This window comes from Ursus maritimus, unplaced genomic scaffold (assembly GCF_017311325.1).
Source record: "Ursus maritimus isolate PB19 unplaced genomic scaffold, ASM1731132v1 scaffold_29, whole genome shotgun sequence".
NCBI classification, from domain to species: domain Eukaryota; kingdom Metazoa; phylum Chordata; class Mammalia; order Carnivora; family Ursidae; genus Ursus; species Ursus maritimus.
In genome coordinates this window covers 2,283,440-2,302,943 of record NW_024425452.1, presented here as the reverse complement: position 1 = coordinate 2,302,943, position 19,504 = coordinate 2,283,440, and the positions used below count along the sequence as shown (strand labels likewise).

The 19,504-nt window shown below is 36.5% G+C and overlaps 1 protein-coding gene across 7 annotated transcripts in view; it reads right to left on the bottom strand.

The window, feature by feature from the left end:
- UBR2 (ubiquitin protein ligase E3 component n-recognin 2) overlaps positions 1 to 19,504 on the bottom strand; it is a 115,494-nt gene that overhangs the window by 24,127 nt on the left and 71,863 nt on the right. For 6 of the 7 annotated variants that reach the window (XM_040643488.1, XM_008691904.2, XM_008691905.2 and 3 more), the window contains 16 exons: positions 18,858 to 18,919; positions 18,103 to 18,213; positions 17,051 to 17,116; positions 15,361 to 15,483; positions 15,160 to 15,223; positions 14,066 to 14,190; positions 11,288 to 11,340; positions 10,235 to 10,337; positions 9,202 to 9,250; positions 8,640 to 8,794; positions 6,789 to 6,891; positions 4,301 to 4,410; positions 4,110 to 4,190; positions 3,604 to 3,782; positions 2,699 to 2,898; positions 466 to 559 (listed from right to left, as the gene is read on the bottom strand). In XM_040643488.1, coding sequence (XP_040499422.1) covers positions 466 to 559; positions 2,699 to 2,898; positions 3,604 to 3,782; positions 4,110 to 4,190; positions 4,301 to 4,410; positions 6,789 to 6,891; positions 8,640 to 8,794; positions 9,202 to 9,250; positions 10,235 to 10,337; positions 11,288 to 11,340; positions 14,066 to 14,190; positions 15,160 to 15,223; positions 15,361 to 15,483; positions 17,051 to 17,116; positions 18,103 to 18,213; positions 18,858 to 18,919 — 1,678 coding nt within the window. Of the gene's footprint in view, positions 1 to 465; positions 560 to 2,698; positions 2,899 to 3,603; positions 3,783 to 4,109; positions 4,191 to 4,300; positions 4,411 to 6,788; positions 6,892 to 8,639; positions 8,795 to 9,201; positions 9,251 to 10,234; positions 10,338 to 11,287; positions 11,341 to 14,065; positions 14,191 to 15,159; positions 15,224 to 15,360; positions 15,484 to 17,050; positions 17,117 to 18,102; positions 18,214 to 18,857; positions 18,920 to 19,504 lie in introns of those variants that run through there. The other variant, XM_008691907.2, reaches the window with a different exon arrangement.

The window sequence follows — 19,504 nt, the reverse complement described above, 5'->3', positions numbered from 1 at the left end:
TGCTAAGATAATAGCATTGATTTACTGGTTTTGCAGGAGAATAGAAAGCACCAAAGTAGAACAAATGTGAGGTTATCCCATCTTAGGTCAGGGAGGCAGGACAATCTCAGGAAGTAATAAGGCAAGTATTAATACCTTTAGAGTCAAGAGTGAACACCCTGGAAAGACATTACTCATCTAGGGTTTATGCCACCATAAAAATCTTTTTCTTCCTCCAGTTTGTTGGCTAATACGGATCCCCACATTAAAAGATATATCTGATATACTATGAAATTTCTAAGTTACTCCTTCAACATTGTATGACAAAGCAGCTCAATTTTAATTATTAGATAGTGATATGCAGGTTTTTCTTCAGCATCTCTAGTTCTTTCTCCCTTTTTCTAGAATGAAATGTCCTTTATTTAAAAAGTTAATTTTGAGCCTTCAGATAAGCTTCTCTTGACTAATATTAAGAATATAAATTACCTTTGCCAACAATGGGCATGCATAATGTGCCCACAGCTACCAGTGTGTGTTCCGCAAGACAGATCAGGGTGCATGAACAATGGATCATATTTTTCTGCATTACAAACAAATAAACAAAAAACAAAAAACCAAGCATTTAATCTTCCTATAATAAATGTACAACTTTAAATTGTGAAATCCTTGATAAGGGCTTGTAAACTTGAAATGAAATGCTAGTTTATTCCTTCAAGATACCAGTAATTTATTGCAAGACCCTGGATTATTTAGAAAGCAGGACTCTAATTTTTATCACCCCGAGCAAATGAAACATCCCTGAACTGTTAATTGAAACTGGAATTCTGTATTATATATATCTACTCTTTTGAACATTCCACGCTTTCAGGGGACTAAGAGACTCCCATCCCCTCCAAAAGCCCCAAGCTTGTTAAGAGGGATATTCTTCACGGGGCTGCCTTTTTTTATTTCCTTTTTTTTTTAATAATATTTTTTTATTATATTGTTAGTCACCGTACAGTACATCCCTGGTTGATGTAAAGTTCGATGATTCATTAGTTGTGTGTAACACCCAGTGCACCATGCAATACGTGCCCTCCTTACTACCCTTGAATACTTCAGGGCAGCTGGGTCACAGTATCTGCAACAAAAAAGGTGTTTTGGCAGTAATGGGGCGCCCCCTAGAGGAGATTCTGCCTAAAGACACTCATGCAAGGACAGTCATAATCACTGTACCAAAGCCAAAGCAGGAGCAAAATGTCCAGCACAGCAGCCCAGATGGGGAAAAGACTAATTTAGACAGTCTTCCGTCCTGGTACTAATTTTTTGTATCCAAAGGAGATGAAAACATGAAGACAAACTTAAAATGGGTGCCTGGCTTTTTAGAATTTTTCGAATTCTCTATATAAATTAGTATGATCTTAGAAATTCCATAACATTCTATAAAGAATTACTCAAGTTTCAATTTGCTTTATATCCTAGAACTGTGCAAATGTCACAGCGTAAAGAAAATCTTTCCAGATATAAGTTGTGAAAGCATTTGGAAAACCTTCCTATAGCCAAAGTTTTTTCTATGCAAAATAACTAATTAAATAAAATTGGTAACTTTAATCTTTGGCCTGAAATGAAATTAATAAATCACTGAGTTCAAATGATAATTTTTTAAGATGAAGCAGACCAATCTTACTCAACTAGGTGCTTGAATGCCACACTGCGAAGACTTTCCTTATGGAGAAAAGGCTATCCTACCAGTGGGTTTTCAATACTACGATGTAAAAGGCACTTGCTAAATAAGTGCTTTGGAAATTCTAAGACACAGTTCCCACTCTCAAGAGGTTTACTGGAATTGTTGAGGCATATGCACATATCATCAAGTCTAAGAGTAGAGATATAAAAGTGTCTGTGGTGGAAACAATAATGTGCAGCTTAGATGACCCTGGAGGAATGAATGACTTACTCCCCCACCTTAGCAGTTAGAAGAGGGCACTTCACTGTTACTCTTCCAACTGCTTCACTCAAAATCTCACCTCTTTCCGGAGGTGGACCACGACCAGTCACTGATGAGTGCTGGGGTTTAAAGACCCAATACCCCTTGCTCTAACTCAGGACATCTCCGGAAGGGCCATCCAGCTCCAGAGTTCCAATGGGGTGGGATGAAGCCTTTGGGGGACTGCATTATAGTTCAACTTCTCCCTTTGCCCAAACTTGCTCCCTTCCTCTCCATTCCACAGATGTTAATTCCAAGGCTCTCCCAAATAAATGCCCTGCATGGTAATCTCTATTTCAAGAGTCTGCTTTCTGGGGAGCCCTATCAGTGCCCTACTTTGCATCAGAATCTGGCTCAAGGACCACTTCTCACATAGGTAACTCACGCAACTGTTCCCAAGAGATCCCACTTTGCATCTACCCAGGAGACAAAATTATTATTTCAGTGCGTCAACTAATTATTAGGACTTTACAAGTGTATTGAAGAATGGGAAAGACTCTTAAGTACCATGTATGTTAATGTTATTATCACAAAGAAAAGCTTTCTTTTGAATTCCTGTTATTTACCAGCTATCTAATTCATGATGGTCACTTAACTTTCTGGAGTGTTTCCACATCTGTCAACTGGAAAATTTCTAAGATAGCTGCCTAAGATACCACCAACCATATGGAGTTATTACTAGCTTAATAAAATTCCTGTGCCACACTGAGTGGCAGTCATTAAGAGGGAGGAGGGGCTCTAACTATGACTTACCTGGATCCTGAATGAATTTACTCCTGTTTTTTGATAATACAGTTGATCTCTGAACAAATGCTGCCAGGACCATTGCCTTGCTCTCCACCTTCACCTCTTGCTCCTCTTGACACAATATACAGGTAACAAACTGTCTCTGTTCAGGGACCTGAGTTTGTGCTGGGCCCAACGCTGTAAGTGTCGTATCTGAAACCATAGGGCTGCAAAAAAAGGGTACAAGTTTCATTAATGAGCCTAAGAAGTTTCCATTTAATCATAAAATAGTAGACTTTAGGTATGTACATATTCAACACATGTGATTTTGATGACATGAACTGGCAGAAGTTATTCATATATATCAAACTATCTCCTGTCATTCTCACAGCATCCAATAAGGTAACACAGAAGCCAGACGCTCAGTTAACTGAGCCTAATGCACTCATTTTTTTCCCCTTAAGATTTATTTATTTAAGAGCAAACAAGCGAGTGAGCGGGGGGCGGCGAGTGAGAAGTGAGAGGGAGAGAATCTCAAGCAGACTCCCTGCTGATCACGGAGCCCAACGCAGGGCTCGATCTCACGACCCTGAGATCATGACCTGAGCCAAAATCAAGAGTTGGATGCTCAACGAACTGAGCCACCCAGGCGCCCCTGTGCACTCATTCTTTTATGAACGTCGAGGGTATTCTGACACATCATCTTGGGCATACACATGGTATCTCATGTATGGTTGGAGATATACTCATAAACATATATTAATAAACTCAAATTCTAAGAGTAATTCCTCTAATTGGAGGTTGTAAAATTTACCTATCAACCCTTCTAAATTACTCTAAGACTAAACGTGTACTTATAAGGAAAAAAGCAACATCTTTCCCAGTTGAGAACCAATGGCCAGAGATTAAAAAATGTTTATTAATTTTTTTACCTATTATCAAGAACAGCAGAGGTAGAGGCATCCAGTTCTAATGTCTGCTGAAAGAGTTCTTTGTTCTCGTCAATAAAGTGCCGCTGCATCTCAGACATCTGGGCCATGATCTTTTCTCTGCGCAGCCTGGCAATCTCAGCTTTTCTCTTCCTCTCAGCTTTGTCTTTGTCTCTTGAACTCTAAAAGTATGCTTCATTTAATTAGACCATTAGATGTCAAATGCACATTTTTCCCCCAAAGCAGAACTACCTTGATTGTAAATACTAATTAAAAACTATTTTATAATCTAACTTAGCTAACTAAATAAAAGATTTTTTTAACCTGTTTTTAAAAAAAAGAACAGGTAGAGCAAAAAAAAATTGCTACAACAAATAAATAGTGGCACATTTTTTGGAATTCACATTTTTTGTGAATAATATCGACTACCAACTTATTACAGATAAATTCAATTGTTCATAGTGAACTTGCTACAATCCTTCAGTAGGACCACACTTTGCTTCTTATACCTCTTCCATTATGGTTCCTTCAGTCTCTGCCACAGGACTGGCGGATGAACTCTCTCTTATCTTCTTAATAGCGTTAAAAGTCTATGACAAAAAGTGTCAGTTATTTGCAAGCCATGAAATATTATCAAAATTTAAAGATAACAAACATAGAACGTTTCTCACAAAAAGCAGACTGATGCCGGAAATCGTACCTTTAATATCCATCTAATCATATCTTTGTGGACATCTAGGTAGGGAGCATTCTGTAGTGTTTCCAGCATAGCTAGTATGCTAGGGGAATTGTTCGGTGCTTCACCAGGTTCTAAGGCAGAAAAAAATAAAAGGCACAGTAACAACTGACACTTCACAGTGCTTATTACTATACACAAGAGGGTAAGGTTGCTTATAACATCATCTGCCCATCATTTAATAATAGCTCTACTTATTAGAGATTTTCAATACTTCTTGAGAATGTGATGTATCTGTACTTTACAAACAAGTTGTTAACAAGTAGAATGCTTTAATCATTCAAAATGGACATCTTACACCAAATGATTATTTTAACATAGCCTTTAGCTATTCAATAAAAACCCAGCTAAAAGCTCTACCTGAGATTTTACAAAGTCTAAGAAATGAACTGGATTTACAGGGGTGTGTGTGTAAAAATACATCAACTTGTTTTCCTTTTAATAAAACCTATATTTAAAATAAAATGCATATTGGGGGGTGCCTGGGTGGCTCAATCGGTTGAGAGTCTGCCTTCGGCTCAGGTCATGATCCCGGGGTCCTGGGATCGAGCCCCACATTGGGCTCCCTGCTTGGCAAGGAGCCTGCTTCTCACTCTCCTCCCCACTTGTGCTCTCTCTTGCTCTCCGTCACTATCTCTGTCTCTCACTCTCTTAAAAAAAATAAAACCTTTATAAAAAATTTTTAAAAAAATGCATTTCTTTCTCTGTAAGTTATTTCTTTATTTGAGGAAAAGACATACAAGTCAAGTCCAGAGCCTCGAAAGTACACTTAATCTAATGTTTGCTAATTTAGTTTTATAGTCAGAAATGTCCAGTTATTGATTTTCTTGGTTTAAGTGCTGTCATTTGGGCAAAATATTCCGACGAGGGGAAGAGACTAACTATGTGATCTTTAATATTCTTTCAGATCTAAAGTTCTGTGGCTATAGTTTAGGGATTTGACTCTCAACAGTGTGTTTTAATTATATAAAATGTTTAAAGAGAAATATGAGGAATGTCTAGAGAAAATGATGATTGTAGAAAGAAAGAAAGAAAGAAAGAAAGAAAGAAAGAAAGAAAGAAAGAAAGAAAGAAAGAAAGAAAGAGAATCTGGGATTGTATAGTGATGAATGGATGAAATTAGGGAATTTTCTGTGTGGTTATCCTCAAGTAAAAGCACAGAGATGAAGGCGGCAAAAGACACAATGTTAATCCATAGAAAGAAATACTGACAGAGAAAAGAAGAGGGAAAGGCTGGCACCTAAGAACGTAGTCTTCAGTGGGGAAAGGCAGTTTCCCCTCCTCCTCCCACTTTCCTGGGTGAGGGCAAAAAGGGGACAAATAGAGATCTAGCAGCAAACAAGACCGTATTATCCATTATACTACCTATAATGGGTCACACTACCCATTATACCGACTGCTGTAACTCCTAGCATACCACCATAAATTCATTTAAATATCTCAGCAAATGGTTGATTGCAGGTCTGGGACAGGGAAAGTATAAGATGAGCCTGGGGTATCTTTTGTGCCAGAAAGCAAGGTGGTGCTCAAATACTAATGGGTTTGGGTCAAAAGGGCAGTGAAGCCAATTGAACAAATTCCCACTGACCAAAACTGATGGTTTGAGCATCATAAAAACCTTTTTTTTTTTTTTAAGGAACCTTGATCATACATGACTATAAAACACAGAATAAAAAACCCAAGAATATCAAATATTAAAAAACAAAGCACAACAATCCTAAGCAAATAAAAAAGATTCACAGTTGTCACCACTGAAGGCAACTATTAGACCAACTGCTCATTCTGAAAGTCAGTAGAGGAAAAGCTTTTCTTTAGAGGTGAAACATGATGGCTAAAACAAATGGTTTAAAAAAGTGTGCAAATATTAAAGCAAATACAGCAAAATACTAACTATTGAATCTAGGTGTATGGATGTTTACCGTACCAACTTTTGCCCGTATGTTTAAAATTTTTAATAATAAAAAGCTAGAAAAGTCTCCTGGCCTTCTAAAAAAAGTCACATTACTTTATATAAAAAAATGATAATCTAATCCTCTATAGCTAATTTTCTTAACCAACTGAGCCACCCAGGCACCCCTATAACTAATTCTCTTGTTTTCATTATGTCTTTATAAGATAACAGCAACAATTTAAAACTGAAATCCTCATAGCATACTTTGTGTTTTTAAAGCATATCGGAGAATTCAAATGTATGTGCTATACTGATTTCAAGCTAAGGACACCTCAATAATGTTTTCACTTTATGACTTAAAAGTATGTGTGGTCCCTAAGTATTTTTATGAAAATACATCAGGATCTCATATAGTACCTTTAACACAGATAAAGACATGTAACCTCAGAAATTTGGATTTATTAAAATTTATTTAGAATCTGTATGAGCAAATAAGAAGTTATATTACATATTTAAAATCACTAGTATCTTGGATTAGTTTAGTAAAAAGTGTATACATACTTGATATCTTCTGAGTGAAGGAAAATGTTACTACATGCTCTTCCGTGACATTGTCTAAATGCTGTTTTTCTTCTTGTAGTGCCATTCCAATTAAATGTAACACCTCGAATACAATGTTTTGTAACTTTTAGTAAATCAAAAATCAAGGTACATATTTTTATAAGCAGTAACAAAAAAGAATTCACCATTGAAAAAAGATAAAGCAAACTACTAAAGACTAAGTGCAATGAAAAACAATTTAAAGTACTAATTTTTATTAAATTCTAACTCTAAATTTCATCTCCTAATAAAAAATTCTCAGTAAGGAAACAAAAATTTCCATGTCAGCCAGGAAGAAAATTCAACTGCATATTCTTAGGGTAAATTCATACAATATGTCCTTTTCAGTTTTATGACATCCCTACACTACAGTCTTTAAAAAAAATCTCCTAAGAATTGGCAGCCGAATAATTAGAGCTGAAAGCATCTATCATGTAATGATCTAGTCTATAATACTCTCTAGTTAAATTTCTCTAAGGACTAAAAATCTTAATCATTTGAGAAAGATACGCACCTTCATTTCTAATGCCACATAATTTATGAAGATGCTTACAGTTATTCCTTGTATCTCACAAAAAATTCCTTACCAGACTTCTAAGAAAATATAGAATTACACTGATTTTATTTGCATTTTTATTGCTCTTATCCTGCTCCCCAGTTTTGGAAGGAGGTATCTGTGTGGTGTCTGTATGTTTCCCCACACAAAGATCTACCGTGGCCGTCGGAGACTTGGATGAACTAGGTTAGCTTGAAGGACATGAAACAAATGTACACAAAAGGTAAATGCTGTTCACTCCTCTTTTCTCCATCATTTCCCACAAATGCTTTGCTCACATAATATTGATGGTCTCTAGTAGACCACAGCTCCATGCTTGTATATTTTAAGTGTCTGTTTATTAATGAGAGGGGGTGTAAGTATATACATATCTTAGCCAATGAGACACTTGAGCCTGCTGAGACAATGGAAAGAAAAATAGCTTTGGAGGAAGGCTCTGGAAGAACGCTTGCTTTCATTTGCATCCTGGCTTCACAGCTTTCAAGCTAACCTGCCTTCAGGGAATCTGTCTGAGCCTAATTTCATCATCTTCAAAATGGAAAAAAAACAGCTTCCCTTTAGAGTTTTGAGAATTGCAAATATTGTATGTATGTAAAAGTACCTACCACAGACTAAGGCACAGAACAGGTTAACTCTATTAACTGGATAATTATTATTACGTTACTTCCCAGTTGAGTAACATGGACACGTTAATTGAATCTCACTGAAACTTGACTTCCTCCTCTATATAATGGAAGAAGTTGTATCTACCCAAACGGGTGTTGTATGAATTCAATGAAATAAACAGTTCAAGAATGACACATCAAAGCTATAAAGTATAAACAAGATTCTAGACATGCCACTTATTAGCTACAGGACTGTAAGTCTCTGTGTTTCAATTTCTTCAACTGTAAAATATAGATACTGATGAACCCCCCAGGTTTTTTGAGGGGATTAAATTTAAAAAAAACATGTTAAGGATAACACATTATACAAATATCAGAGTACTGCATAAACAGAGACATATCATGAGCAATCAATGAGACGAAGACCGGCCAACAAGACCAAGGTAATCACAACCAAGTGGTATAAAAAAAATGATCTGTCCGGCTATCATTTTCATTGTCAGACACAAAAGCCGTAACAATATTAGTGTATTTCAAATTAAGGTAACACTACATTTTGTGCTAGGTTGTCTGTGTATAGATATTGACAACAGTATTTTGGCTTTTACGAAAAAAGCACTAAAATTTAAATAATAAATGTTTCAAACCTACCCTTTGCAGCATAGACTCAGACCAGGCATATCCATTATGTTCTACAGCCCACTGCAGGACTGTCCTCATGATGCACAACATTACATCGGACTGTAAAATGTTTACCAGACTTGCAAACAGAGGGCAGAATGGAGGCAAAACTGGAGGTGGAAGTGCTGAAAATAAGGTTATTATTGGCTTCTTTTGTAGAACATGCTTAAAAAAAAAAAACCAACCCTATCTTTTGATAGTCTTCACTCAAAGAATATTCATTAACACGTATCTTAAAGCTGTATTTTACCTTCTCAAAGTCAAATGCGTAAAAACAGCTACATTAACTGTAGCAGTACAAAGAAAGTCTTTCTTTTCCCTAGAAATGTCCTAGGATCAGAGATAAAACCATTAACCCAGAGGTGACTCAGTACAGCCTATTTCTATATTTGCACATTTATTAGTCTTTTGAATGTTCACTCGGAAAGCATACATTTATCTTCCACTTCACCAAGGATAATTATCATAGTCAACAGAAAACAGCATTTAACAAGTACAAGAGACAAGAGATTTTTTAGAAAGATTAAAATACCTGTATCTTCCCTGTTTTGTCTTTTCAATTTCCGCTGAGCTTCCTCTGCCTAATAAAAAAGAAATCTGGATAGGGAATTAGTAATACACAACAACCTAATATCCAAAACACTAAGTTAATCTCGGTCATATTATCTTCTGATTTTAGAAGATATTTACCCTTAGTTTTATAGTGCCTCCCCCAGATACCAAATGACACATCAAGGTTATTCCCCCCCCACTCAACCCCACCAAGCTCCAAGGAGTTCCTTCTTATTTTAAAATGCAGCGGAAACATGCACAAAACCAAACCAAAATGTTACTCAGGCTTAAGCTCTATGACATGCATCTAAAACTAAACAATGCTTCATGTTTAAGTTTAATTAATGACATTTACGAAAAAGTATTTTAAGAGTAGACTACTGGAGCGCCTGGGTGGCTCAGTCGGTTAAGTGTTAAACTTTTGATTTTGGCTCAGATCATGATCTCAGGATTGTGAGACTGAGCCCCATGTGAGGCTCTGTGCTCAGTGGGGAGTCTGTTTGAGATTCTCTTCCTCTCCCTTTCCCCCTCCCTCCCATGAGTGTATGCAGTCTACCTCTCTCTCAAATAATAAATAAGTAAATCTTAAAAAAAAAAAAAAAAAAAAAAAAGAGACTGCTAAAAAGACAAAATTTAGCCAAGTACGGAAAAGCATAATGTTAAGTAGTAGCAATTCTTAAATGAGCATAAAATAGCTTAACTTTATTATACAGGTTGACAATTAGTCTTCGAAAGCCAATAAAATACAATTATATATGTATAGTTTATGTATATAATTATATAAATCTTATATATGTATGTAGCACACATGGCAGGGAAGGGGGACGACCCAAAATGTTAGGTGGTGATATTTTAGGTAATCTATACTTTCTTCATTATATCTTTTTATATTTTTCAAATTTCCTACAATAAAAATGTATCCTTTTTCAATCTCTGAAAAGCAGTAGAAGTTGTTTAGGAAAAACAAACAAACCAAATCAACAAACACAGCTCCTTCCCCAGTACACTTTTACCTTGGACTGCTCTGCCCTTGAAAAGTGATAGAAATACAAATTGAACTCTCTGGCACACTCTGGCTTCAGTTCGTACATGCCTCGTCCTGTTAATCCAGGTTTTCTATGGAAAAAAAAGTCCTTAAAATATTATTACTAAAATCATACCCTAATTTATGAGACAGTCTTAAATAACAGAATAAAAAAGCAGAGCTCTCATTTACTGCTGATAAACGTATACTGGTACTATTTTCTGTGGGTTAATTTGGTAATCCACATCCAATGCTCTACATGCATCATCTTATCTGACACATCCACTTTGAATTTATCCTAACTGGACAGGTGAATGTGATGGTCATTATAGTGACAATTCAAAGTCTAACAACAGGGAATAGAGTACATACATTATGACACCTCCACACAGTTGAACATCACTTAAAGTGGTAACTTCTAAATTTTGACATATAAAGATGTCTCTGATAAGTTCTATCAAGCGGAAAAAGGAGGTACAATTTTAAGGTTTAGGGAATTTTATATACATATATATTTTTTTTCTGTATTTTCTCTAAAAGCATGTACTGTATCTTTATAATCAACAAAAACAAAGACATTACTGTTGAGGTGGGAGAAAGGAAAAAGCAGGATTGAGGAAGTGCCTCAACAACCCCAGGGGTTCAATGTCTAGTGGGTAACACACTGGCCACTAGAGAGTGAAGATAGTATTGAGAGGCCATCTCACAGCTTAGGAGGCACATTCAGATAGAAACGAAGAGCAGTTTTAAGAAAATTCAATGCACTGACTTACATCACCTGCTCAGTTTAATGTCAATTATCTGAAACTATCAAGAACACCGGTTCTGAGCACAATGAAAATTCTTATAAACCAATTTAGGGTTGGTCTGTGCAGAGCTAGATCAGAAGAGTGAAATGACAAAAATCTAGTTCAGAATTATGTATCTGAAAATGTCTGTCACTCTCTGAAAGCAACAATTTCATTCTCAGTTCCATCAAAGGAAACACTAAGAAAAATATATATAAAAAAATTAAACAGGAAAAAATAGGAAGTAAACTCACCTGAAATGAGCAACTGCTTCAATTACGCTCTCCATGCCAGTCTCCTTGTTCTCCTAACAGTACGAGAAACAAGTAAGTGCGTTTCATGTTAACAGTATCTGCTTGCGCTTTGAACATTGTGCTTTTCTCTCCTTAGGCCTTACACAGCAACCCTATGAAGCAGATATACTATTATCCCAATTTCTACAGATGAGGATTCCACAGTAAACATAATTATTAATATATAACCAGGGAAACTTATTCTGTAAGCTAACATTCATTCAGACTCATATAATTAAAAACAAGTCACTACCATATGGATTCAAGGTGACGACAGTTTTCAAAAGGAATTAAGTGAAAAACACAAAGTACATATAACATTTAAACAAAATTTATGTAAGACATTTATACTATTTCATCAAAGTTACACTGATTCCTTATTTATTTTTAGTAAAACAACATTTCCTAAATCATATCATTCATAAAAAGATGTTAATAGGAATTCTGATTAAGGAATTCTCTGGTCAAAGATGTTTGGTAAATATAATTGCCATCACTTTGTACAAGGTACACTTTAAAATGCTGTTTTAGGTTATATTCTTCTTGGGGCGCCTGGGTGGCTTGGTTAAATGTCCAACTCTTGATTTCGGCTAAGGTCATGATCTCAGGGTCCTGCGATCGAGCCCGGAGCTGGGCTCTGTGAGGGACACGGAGCCTGCTTGAGATTCTCTCTCCCTCTGCCTCTCCTCCCACCCCCAAATTATATTCTTCTTTATTCTAAAGTCTAAGTGAAACTGAAATTGCTTCCTCATCTAACAACTCAAGATTCATTTCCTATATTAAAAAGTACAATTTTTATCCTGACTAGATAGTGATATTAAGAAATTACTAATTATTGTTCTTTTATCATTGGCATATGGAAAGGCCTTTCAGACTAGTTTCTCAACCTTGGCACTGCTGATATCTGGATCAGATAATTCTTTGTTGTGGGGGTTAGTCCTACGCATTGCGGGATGTTTAGCTCGATCTCTGGCCTCTGCTCACTGGATGCCAGGAGCACCACACAACCCTGCCCCGAGTAGTGACACTGCCAAATGTCTCCTGGATGGAAAAATTGTCCCTGTTTGAAAAGCACTGTTTTAACATATATACAGTTCTGTTTATAGATAAAATGGTAAGCCTCATATTCTGGTTTTCTGTTTTGTTTGTTTGTTTTGTTAGAACAACTCAGCAAAATAAAATTCCCACTTGTTGTTGCACAACATTGTTTCACACATACACCAAACAGGCCAAGAAAACCCCTGGGAACTTCATACACAAAAAAGGAAAAAAAGAAATCTTTCATCTTTGGCCTTTTTATCCATTTCATATAAACCAACTACTTATATAATAGCTGAGTACATACACAAAAAAAGTTACTGGAATGCTTGGAATAAGACTGGTTTTTTTTGTTGCTGGGTTTTGGTTTGTTGTTTTTTTTTTTTACAAGATTTTTTTTTCTCCTTTGAAATGATAATGAACATGGTCACACCACAGATAAAGTCAGAAGTAGGAGAGAGAATGTTCTGAAGGCTGGTTTGGTCAACCAAGATCATTAAAAACGGCTGAGCACTAGCAATATGTACGAAAAATAGAAAATGTAAATAAAAAATATAGACAAATTTTCCTTTTTAAGGTACTTTTAAGAAAAAAAGCAGGGCCTCGGAAGTTTTGTTCTTTTTTCCTCCCCCGTGGCAAACTCATTTTGTGGTTTTGGTTGGGTGGTGGAGACCATGTGTCATCTGCGGGTAAACCTGGTATTCTTAACAAAATAATCCAGTCAGGGTGCAGGGATTCGTGGTCAGGGTATAGATAAAACAAGGCTGGTTGAAACTGGTGATGGGTTCTGTTACACTATGTTTTCTATTTCTACAGATATTTGAAACTTTTCATAATATAAAGTTTAAAGGAAGTATTACTATACAACAAATACAGGTTTAAATCCCAGAAGAATGAACATTAAGGTTGAAAGTTTTGATCTATGTTTCAAATTTGAGGAAACATTTTGAAAAGCCTCAAGGAAATAAGGATCTCTCCTAACTACAGGTATTGGGTATCTATCTGAAAAGCCCTGTGGCTGAAAAATTGGTGGCCAGGGAACTTGAGATCCTGGGATGAGAAACAGGATTAGCCTATGAATGCCTATGCGAACATTACTTTACATTCACTAAAATGAAAGAGATGGCTCCCTAAGGAGAGTTTTTGGATGCTTCAGAAGGAAAAAGCTCTGAAAAACTTTAGTATCCTCAACAGAGATGAGCAGATATTTCTCACTTCCTTCTCCTATTTATTAAGTTGAAGCATTATCTCCACCCATGGCAACTTTGTCGTAAGGACTCAATAATAAGTCCTGTCTACTGGATACAGAAATTCAGTTTTCAAGATCAGGTGTACTCTTATTCAGCATCCTTATCTCTTCTAAGAATTCACCATAAAAGATTCTACTTCTATGCTGCTTTCTATTCCCAATCACTAGTATTCTTTTCTTCCCACAACTCCCAACATTAAAAAAAAAAAAATTAACTTCTACACCCAGTGTGGGGGTCGAACACACGACTCTAATATCAAAGAATCTCATGCTCTACTGACTGAGCCAGCCAGGTGCCGCCCTAATTACTTCTAATAAGAGTGACTAGGAGTTACAGGTGTCCTAGAACTGCAGTCTTTACCACTGTGGAAAAGGTATACAGAAGTAAACATACTAGCCTGACAGGAAGGGAAGAATTTCTGTAATTTCTTTTGTAAGATGTAGGTACTTACATCTTCAGGTAAAGACTTCACCAATTCACTATGAGCCATAGGTTTGATGCTCAATTGATGGATAATCTCTCGCTTAATTTCATCTGTAGCATTTACCTGTCCAACTCCAGGACTAAATCTCTCTCCTGTCAATGCAAAAATATATATACACACATTTAACATAATCACAATACTTAAGCAGCATACTTTTAATTCATGCAACACAATATATTCTTTCTGTGCAGTGGGAAAGTAGTAATTGGTTTGGCAACAAGCTAGGGTGAGAGCAGCTCCTAACCATACTTCTGAGGCTCAGACAAAGCACGTTGAGTGCAGGGTTTGGGCAGGAGAGAGAACTCTGGACGCCATTTTGAAAGAATGGGATCAGAAGGCAGGAAGGGACTGGATGTAGTCAAAAACTGGGAGAGCAGTTAACTGTAACCAGAGCACTAGGAAACTGCTTTCACGCCATCTGCCACATGGTAACAGGGCGGGAGAGCCTTCCTTTCTCTTTTTATCTAGTGGCGAGTAAGATCTCACCTTCTGAGACCTTTGTTAGTATCACCACCTGACAGTAAGTAGCCAAGATTCTCTGCTCTATGGACTACAAAGTCTAAAATAGCAGAGAAGGTAAAGAGTAAAAGAACAGGAAAGATGGAGGAGACAGGACTGAAAATATAGGCAGTAAGAAAAGAAATCTGCATCTATTAGCCACAGGTCTCTATTAACTCATTTTTATCATATCTAAAGCCAAGATGGCACTTCGGCAACACAAAACCATGGAAAGAAACAATCCTAAGATATAAAGTAACAGTAAATAGCTCCCAAATATCCTATTCTTACTTGCTAAACTCTTCTGTCCTACTTTTTTCTCCCCAAACAAAGAGCCTTTCAGATTATTCTGCTTCAGCACTTGTACTCTCTCGTTCCAGAGCACCAGGGCGCTATCACTCTCAGTGCTACAGTAACCAGAAGAGAGAAAGAAACGGATGCTCTAATCTTCCCCGAAACTGAAGAACTGCTCAAACAAAAGAAACATAGCTTAGAAATTCAGAACTATTTGTTATCACAAAAGCCAATGTATTTGATAAATATTGCAAACAATCCAAACTTACCAACAAGCATTATAATGAGGTATAGCATTTCTTCTATCAGAGTGTTGTTTTGCTGAACTACATCCTGTAACAAGTGGAGGGGAGAGAAAGTTCAGAGATACAAATACAAACGCTATATTATGTCAGACGATTAGCATATCCAAAAAGAATGAAAGATACTTCTTTAATGTTGTATTGTGGTCTTATAAACCATGTTCTTACCTTATGGGTAATCTCAGAGCTAAATCTTTTTCCATAGTCCGGAGTACTGAAAATCTGATAAAGTTCGAAGCGGCTGAGCATTATCATCAGGAAATGATTTGGGTCCATCATGGAGACACCTGTCTTTTTTTTTTTTTTTTTTAATGTTTGAGATAAAGGAAAAGAGGGAGGTCAAAAGGGCTACTAAACAATTAGTGAAAGATATTTTGGGTCGAATAAGTGAAAATACCAATCCCTATAAAAGATGAAAACCCACTTAGTCAATTCCCTACCTGTGGAATCTATAAGTGTGGACAAGAATCTAAGCTGGTAAAACAAAATAAAGTATAGACAAAACAAAAACATCCTAACCCTACGCATCAGAATAACATGGACTATATATTCTCTTGCCTTTTAATGCTCTAAATTAACTGCAGTCCTATGAATTCAGCTCTGAAATTTTATCTCAGGGCTCTCTTATCACTATCTAGCAGTGTATGGACTCCGAGAGAAACGTGCTATGGCAATTAAGCTTCTAGTACTTTTTATTTACCTAACATTAAACTCTTATCAAGAACTCTCAAACTAATTTTTGGTGATAAAAACTATACTAACTGAGGGGTGCCTGGGTGGCACAGCGGTTAAGCGTCTGCCTTTGGCTCAGGGCGTGATCCCGGTGTTATGGGATCGAGCCCCACATCAGGCTCCTCCGCTGTGAGCCTGCTTCTTCCTCTCCCACTCCCCCTGCTTGTGTTCCCTCTCTCGCTGGCTGTCTCTATCTCTGTCAAATAAATAAATAAAATCTTAAAAAAAAAAAAAAAATATACTAACTGAAACAGCTTTTAAATATTAGTTTTAATTCTCCTTTAATTCCATTTGTATACATTCTAAATCAACTTGGATTTCATTTTGAGACATTTTTGAAATTTACATTTCATAACCTTTTCTATAATATTTAAATCCATTTAGCAATAATATGGAAAAACTACTATGTGATAAGCATTGTGCTACACACAATGAACAAAAAGGGACTAAGATATAGTTGCCGTGGTTTAGTGGAGGGGACAAAAGTAAATCGAGCTATGAATGCTATGGTGGGGATGACCACCACACTATCGGCCTTCCCAAATGGGATACTTAGCTCCATTTTTGTGTGTTGGGGAAGGCTTTCTGGAGAAAGTGACACTAAACACTAAGACGTGCAGGAAAACAAGTTATAAGGTGAACAGAAAAGGAAGAGGGTGGGATAGGCAAACTAGGGAGCAAAAGAATTAAGTATGCAGAATTTAAGACTTAAGAGAGAGCCTGGCAATTTCAGGGCATTTTAACATAGTTAAGTTTCATAAGCCTTGGAAATCAGTTTAAGGGATTTGGGTCTTTAACCAGAGGACAATGAAAAAAGGATGGCTTTCAGGTTTCTGACTCTAACAACTATATAAATTGTTAAATAATACGCCAAGGTAGGAAACCCAAGATAGGAGGAAGGAATGGAGGAAATAAGAGGAGTTAGTTTGAATATGGTAAATCTGAGATGTGTTCAGGAAATCTAGATGGAAATGTTCTATAGGCTGTTAGCCATATGAGTTTGGAGCTTAGCAGACAGGGCTAGAGTTATAGATTTGGGAGTAATTGTAAGTGACTGGGTTCTGTGGAAATGACAAGAAGAAAAACATTCCCTACAATCTTTAAGTTTAATGCTTTAATTCATTACCTGAAGCATTACTATATCCTTGTCAAACATTTCACGTCTGCATTTCACATTATGGTAGTAATAAATCTAAAAAAAAATTAATTACATTGGGTAAATAGGTTTTTACTTGTGCAGCTCCCTCCTCTCCCCAATCCCCAAGAGCACATGGGTTTAATGCAAGTGTGAATACGGGTGCACACGCGTGCGTGTATACAGACACACACAATGTGGTTCTCTCAACAGTTAATACTACCTTAGCAGAAATTAATCAGAAATTTCCAGATTTCAGTGTTCACTCTATAGTTCACATTTTGCAGCCAAATTTCTGGGTTTCCCCAACAAAGCTACTTTTGTGTAAGGCTTATGGCTACGAAAAATGAAAAAAATAAAAAAACCGAAAACCTATATCAAACCTTGATAAGGTCTAAAAATAAAACCTCAATTTCAGAGCTATAGTAATAGAACCTTTTTTTTGATTGAAGTATAGTTGACACACAATGTTACAGTAGTTACAGGTGTACAACATAGTGATTGGACAAGTCTATATGTTATGCTATGCTCACCACATGTGTAGCTACCATCCGTCACCATTTAACACTATCACAATACCATTGACTATATTATTCCCTATGCTGTGCCTTTCATCTTCATGACTTACTCGTTCCATAATTGGAAACTTATACCTCCCACTCTGCTTCACCCATTTTACACATCCCCCACCCCTTCCCCTCTGGCAACCATCAGTTTCTAAGAGAACTTTCAACTTTTACCACAATTTTATTTAAACAGATGAAATCTGGATTTTTATTATATTATGTTTTGTAAAACTGTTCTAAAAATGCTCTCAAGTTAAAAATCAAGAAAATTAAGTTCATTTCTACTTTTGATATTGCTTCTTGACAAAGTACGAGTAAAAGTTCTAAGAAACTTTTTGGTTTAACGTTAATCTTCTTGAACAATTTTAATATAGATACTCAACTTTCAATGACTTAAGTACGTTGAAAATTACAACCTTCACAGAAGCCAAAGGAACAGATGGATCAAAAACTCTTCATAAACTATAAAACACTTACCTGGTTTACTAAAGAGAACCCATTTCTTCTCCACATGCCTGCATGTACTTGGGCACATAAAACAAGACATCTAAGAGGGTGTTCTATCAACATGGGTGGGCTAAGTTCACTCTATTAAAAAGAAAAAAAATTCATAAAAATCCCAACTCTATAAAGAAGACAGGGTGATAGGGATGGAAACTTTATGTAAAACAGTAGTTAAAATTACTTAAAGTATGTCTGCGCGATGGTTAATTTTATGTGTCAACTTGGCTAGGCCGCAGTACCCAGTTTTTGGTTAATGCCAGTCCAGATGTTGCTCTGAGAAGTATTTTGCAGATGTGATTAGCATTTAAATCAGTACACTCTGAGTTAAGCAGATCACTCTCTGTAATGTAGGTGGACCTCATCCAATTAGTTCACGGCCTTAAGAGAAACAGTGAGGACCCCCTGATCAGGGATGAAGAAATTCTGTTTCCAGAATGCCTTTGGACCTCCGACTACAACATCAACTCTTTTTTGGGTCTTCAGCCTCTCAGACTACCATGCGGGCATATTTCAGACTTGCCAGGCCCCATAACTGCATAAGCCAATTCCTTACAATAAATCTATTTTTTCTGTCTTTTTCTCTCTCCATACTTACATACCCATGTGGCCAATCTTCTATTGGTTCTGTTTTTCTGCAGAACCCTGATTAATAAAGTTTTTTCAAAGTGATTTTAAGTACATGGAACATAATAAATAGGCATTTATTTTTAAATGTTAACATTACTTACTAGAGGTAGGAGCTCTGGAAATTTATATGCCACTTCACTTTTGCTTAATAATACATGTAAACCTGCACAGGAGAACAAACGAAAAAGCATTTCTACAACTGCAAATCATTTAGAAAAAAGTCCTAAATATTCATTCAACTTCGTATCTAACTACTCTTTCTCTGTGGGAACCTATGCCATTACAAATTAAGATAAAAAAAAATTGCATCCATAAATGAAGCTTTTTGAACTGATATTCTCATAAACCTCTGTATCAAAGGTACACTTAGAGCTGGAGTCCTAATTACCTTTACTAATACACACTGATGACATTTTATAGGAGTAAATGTTAGGTATACAAACACAGCAAAAGCAGTTCTGTAATTATCAAAACAATTTATGTATATTATGCCCATTTTAAGGGTCCTATTTCACTGGGCTGTGGAGTTTGTTCCCATTTAAAGTAGAGCAGGAGAGATCCTTCTGGCAAGTGAACAGAGAGACTAGTCCTGGGATTTGTGGTCCATGCTGATTCTGACCTCAGATTTAAGTTCCCCAGAACTTCCGGTGTAAGATCAAAGCCTCTCTAGTTCCTAACTGCAAAGGGCTCTTGCATAGCTCAACCTTGCTTAATTCTGTTAACTAAGAATTAGTAGTCCTGTTGATGT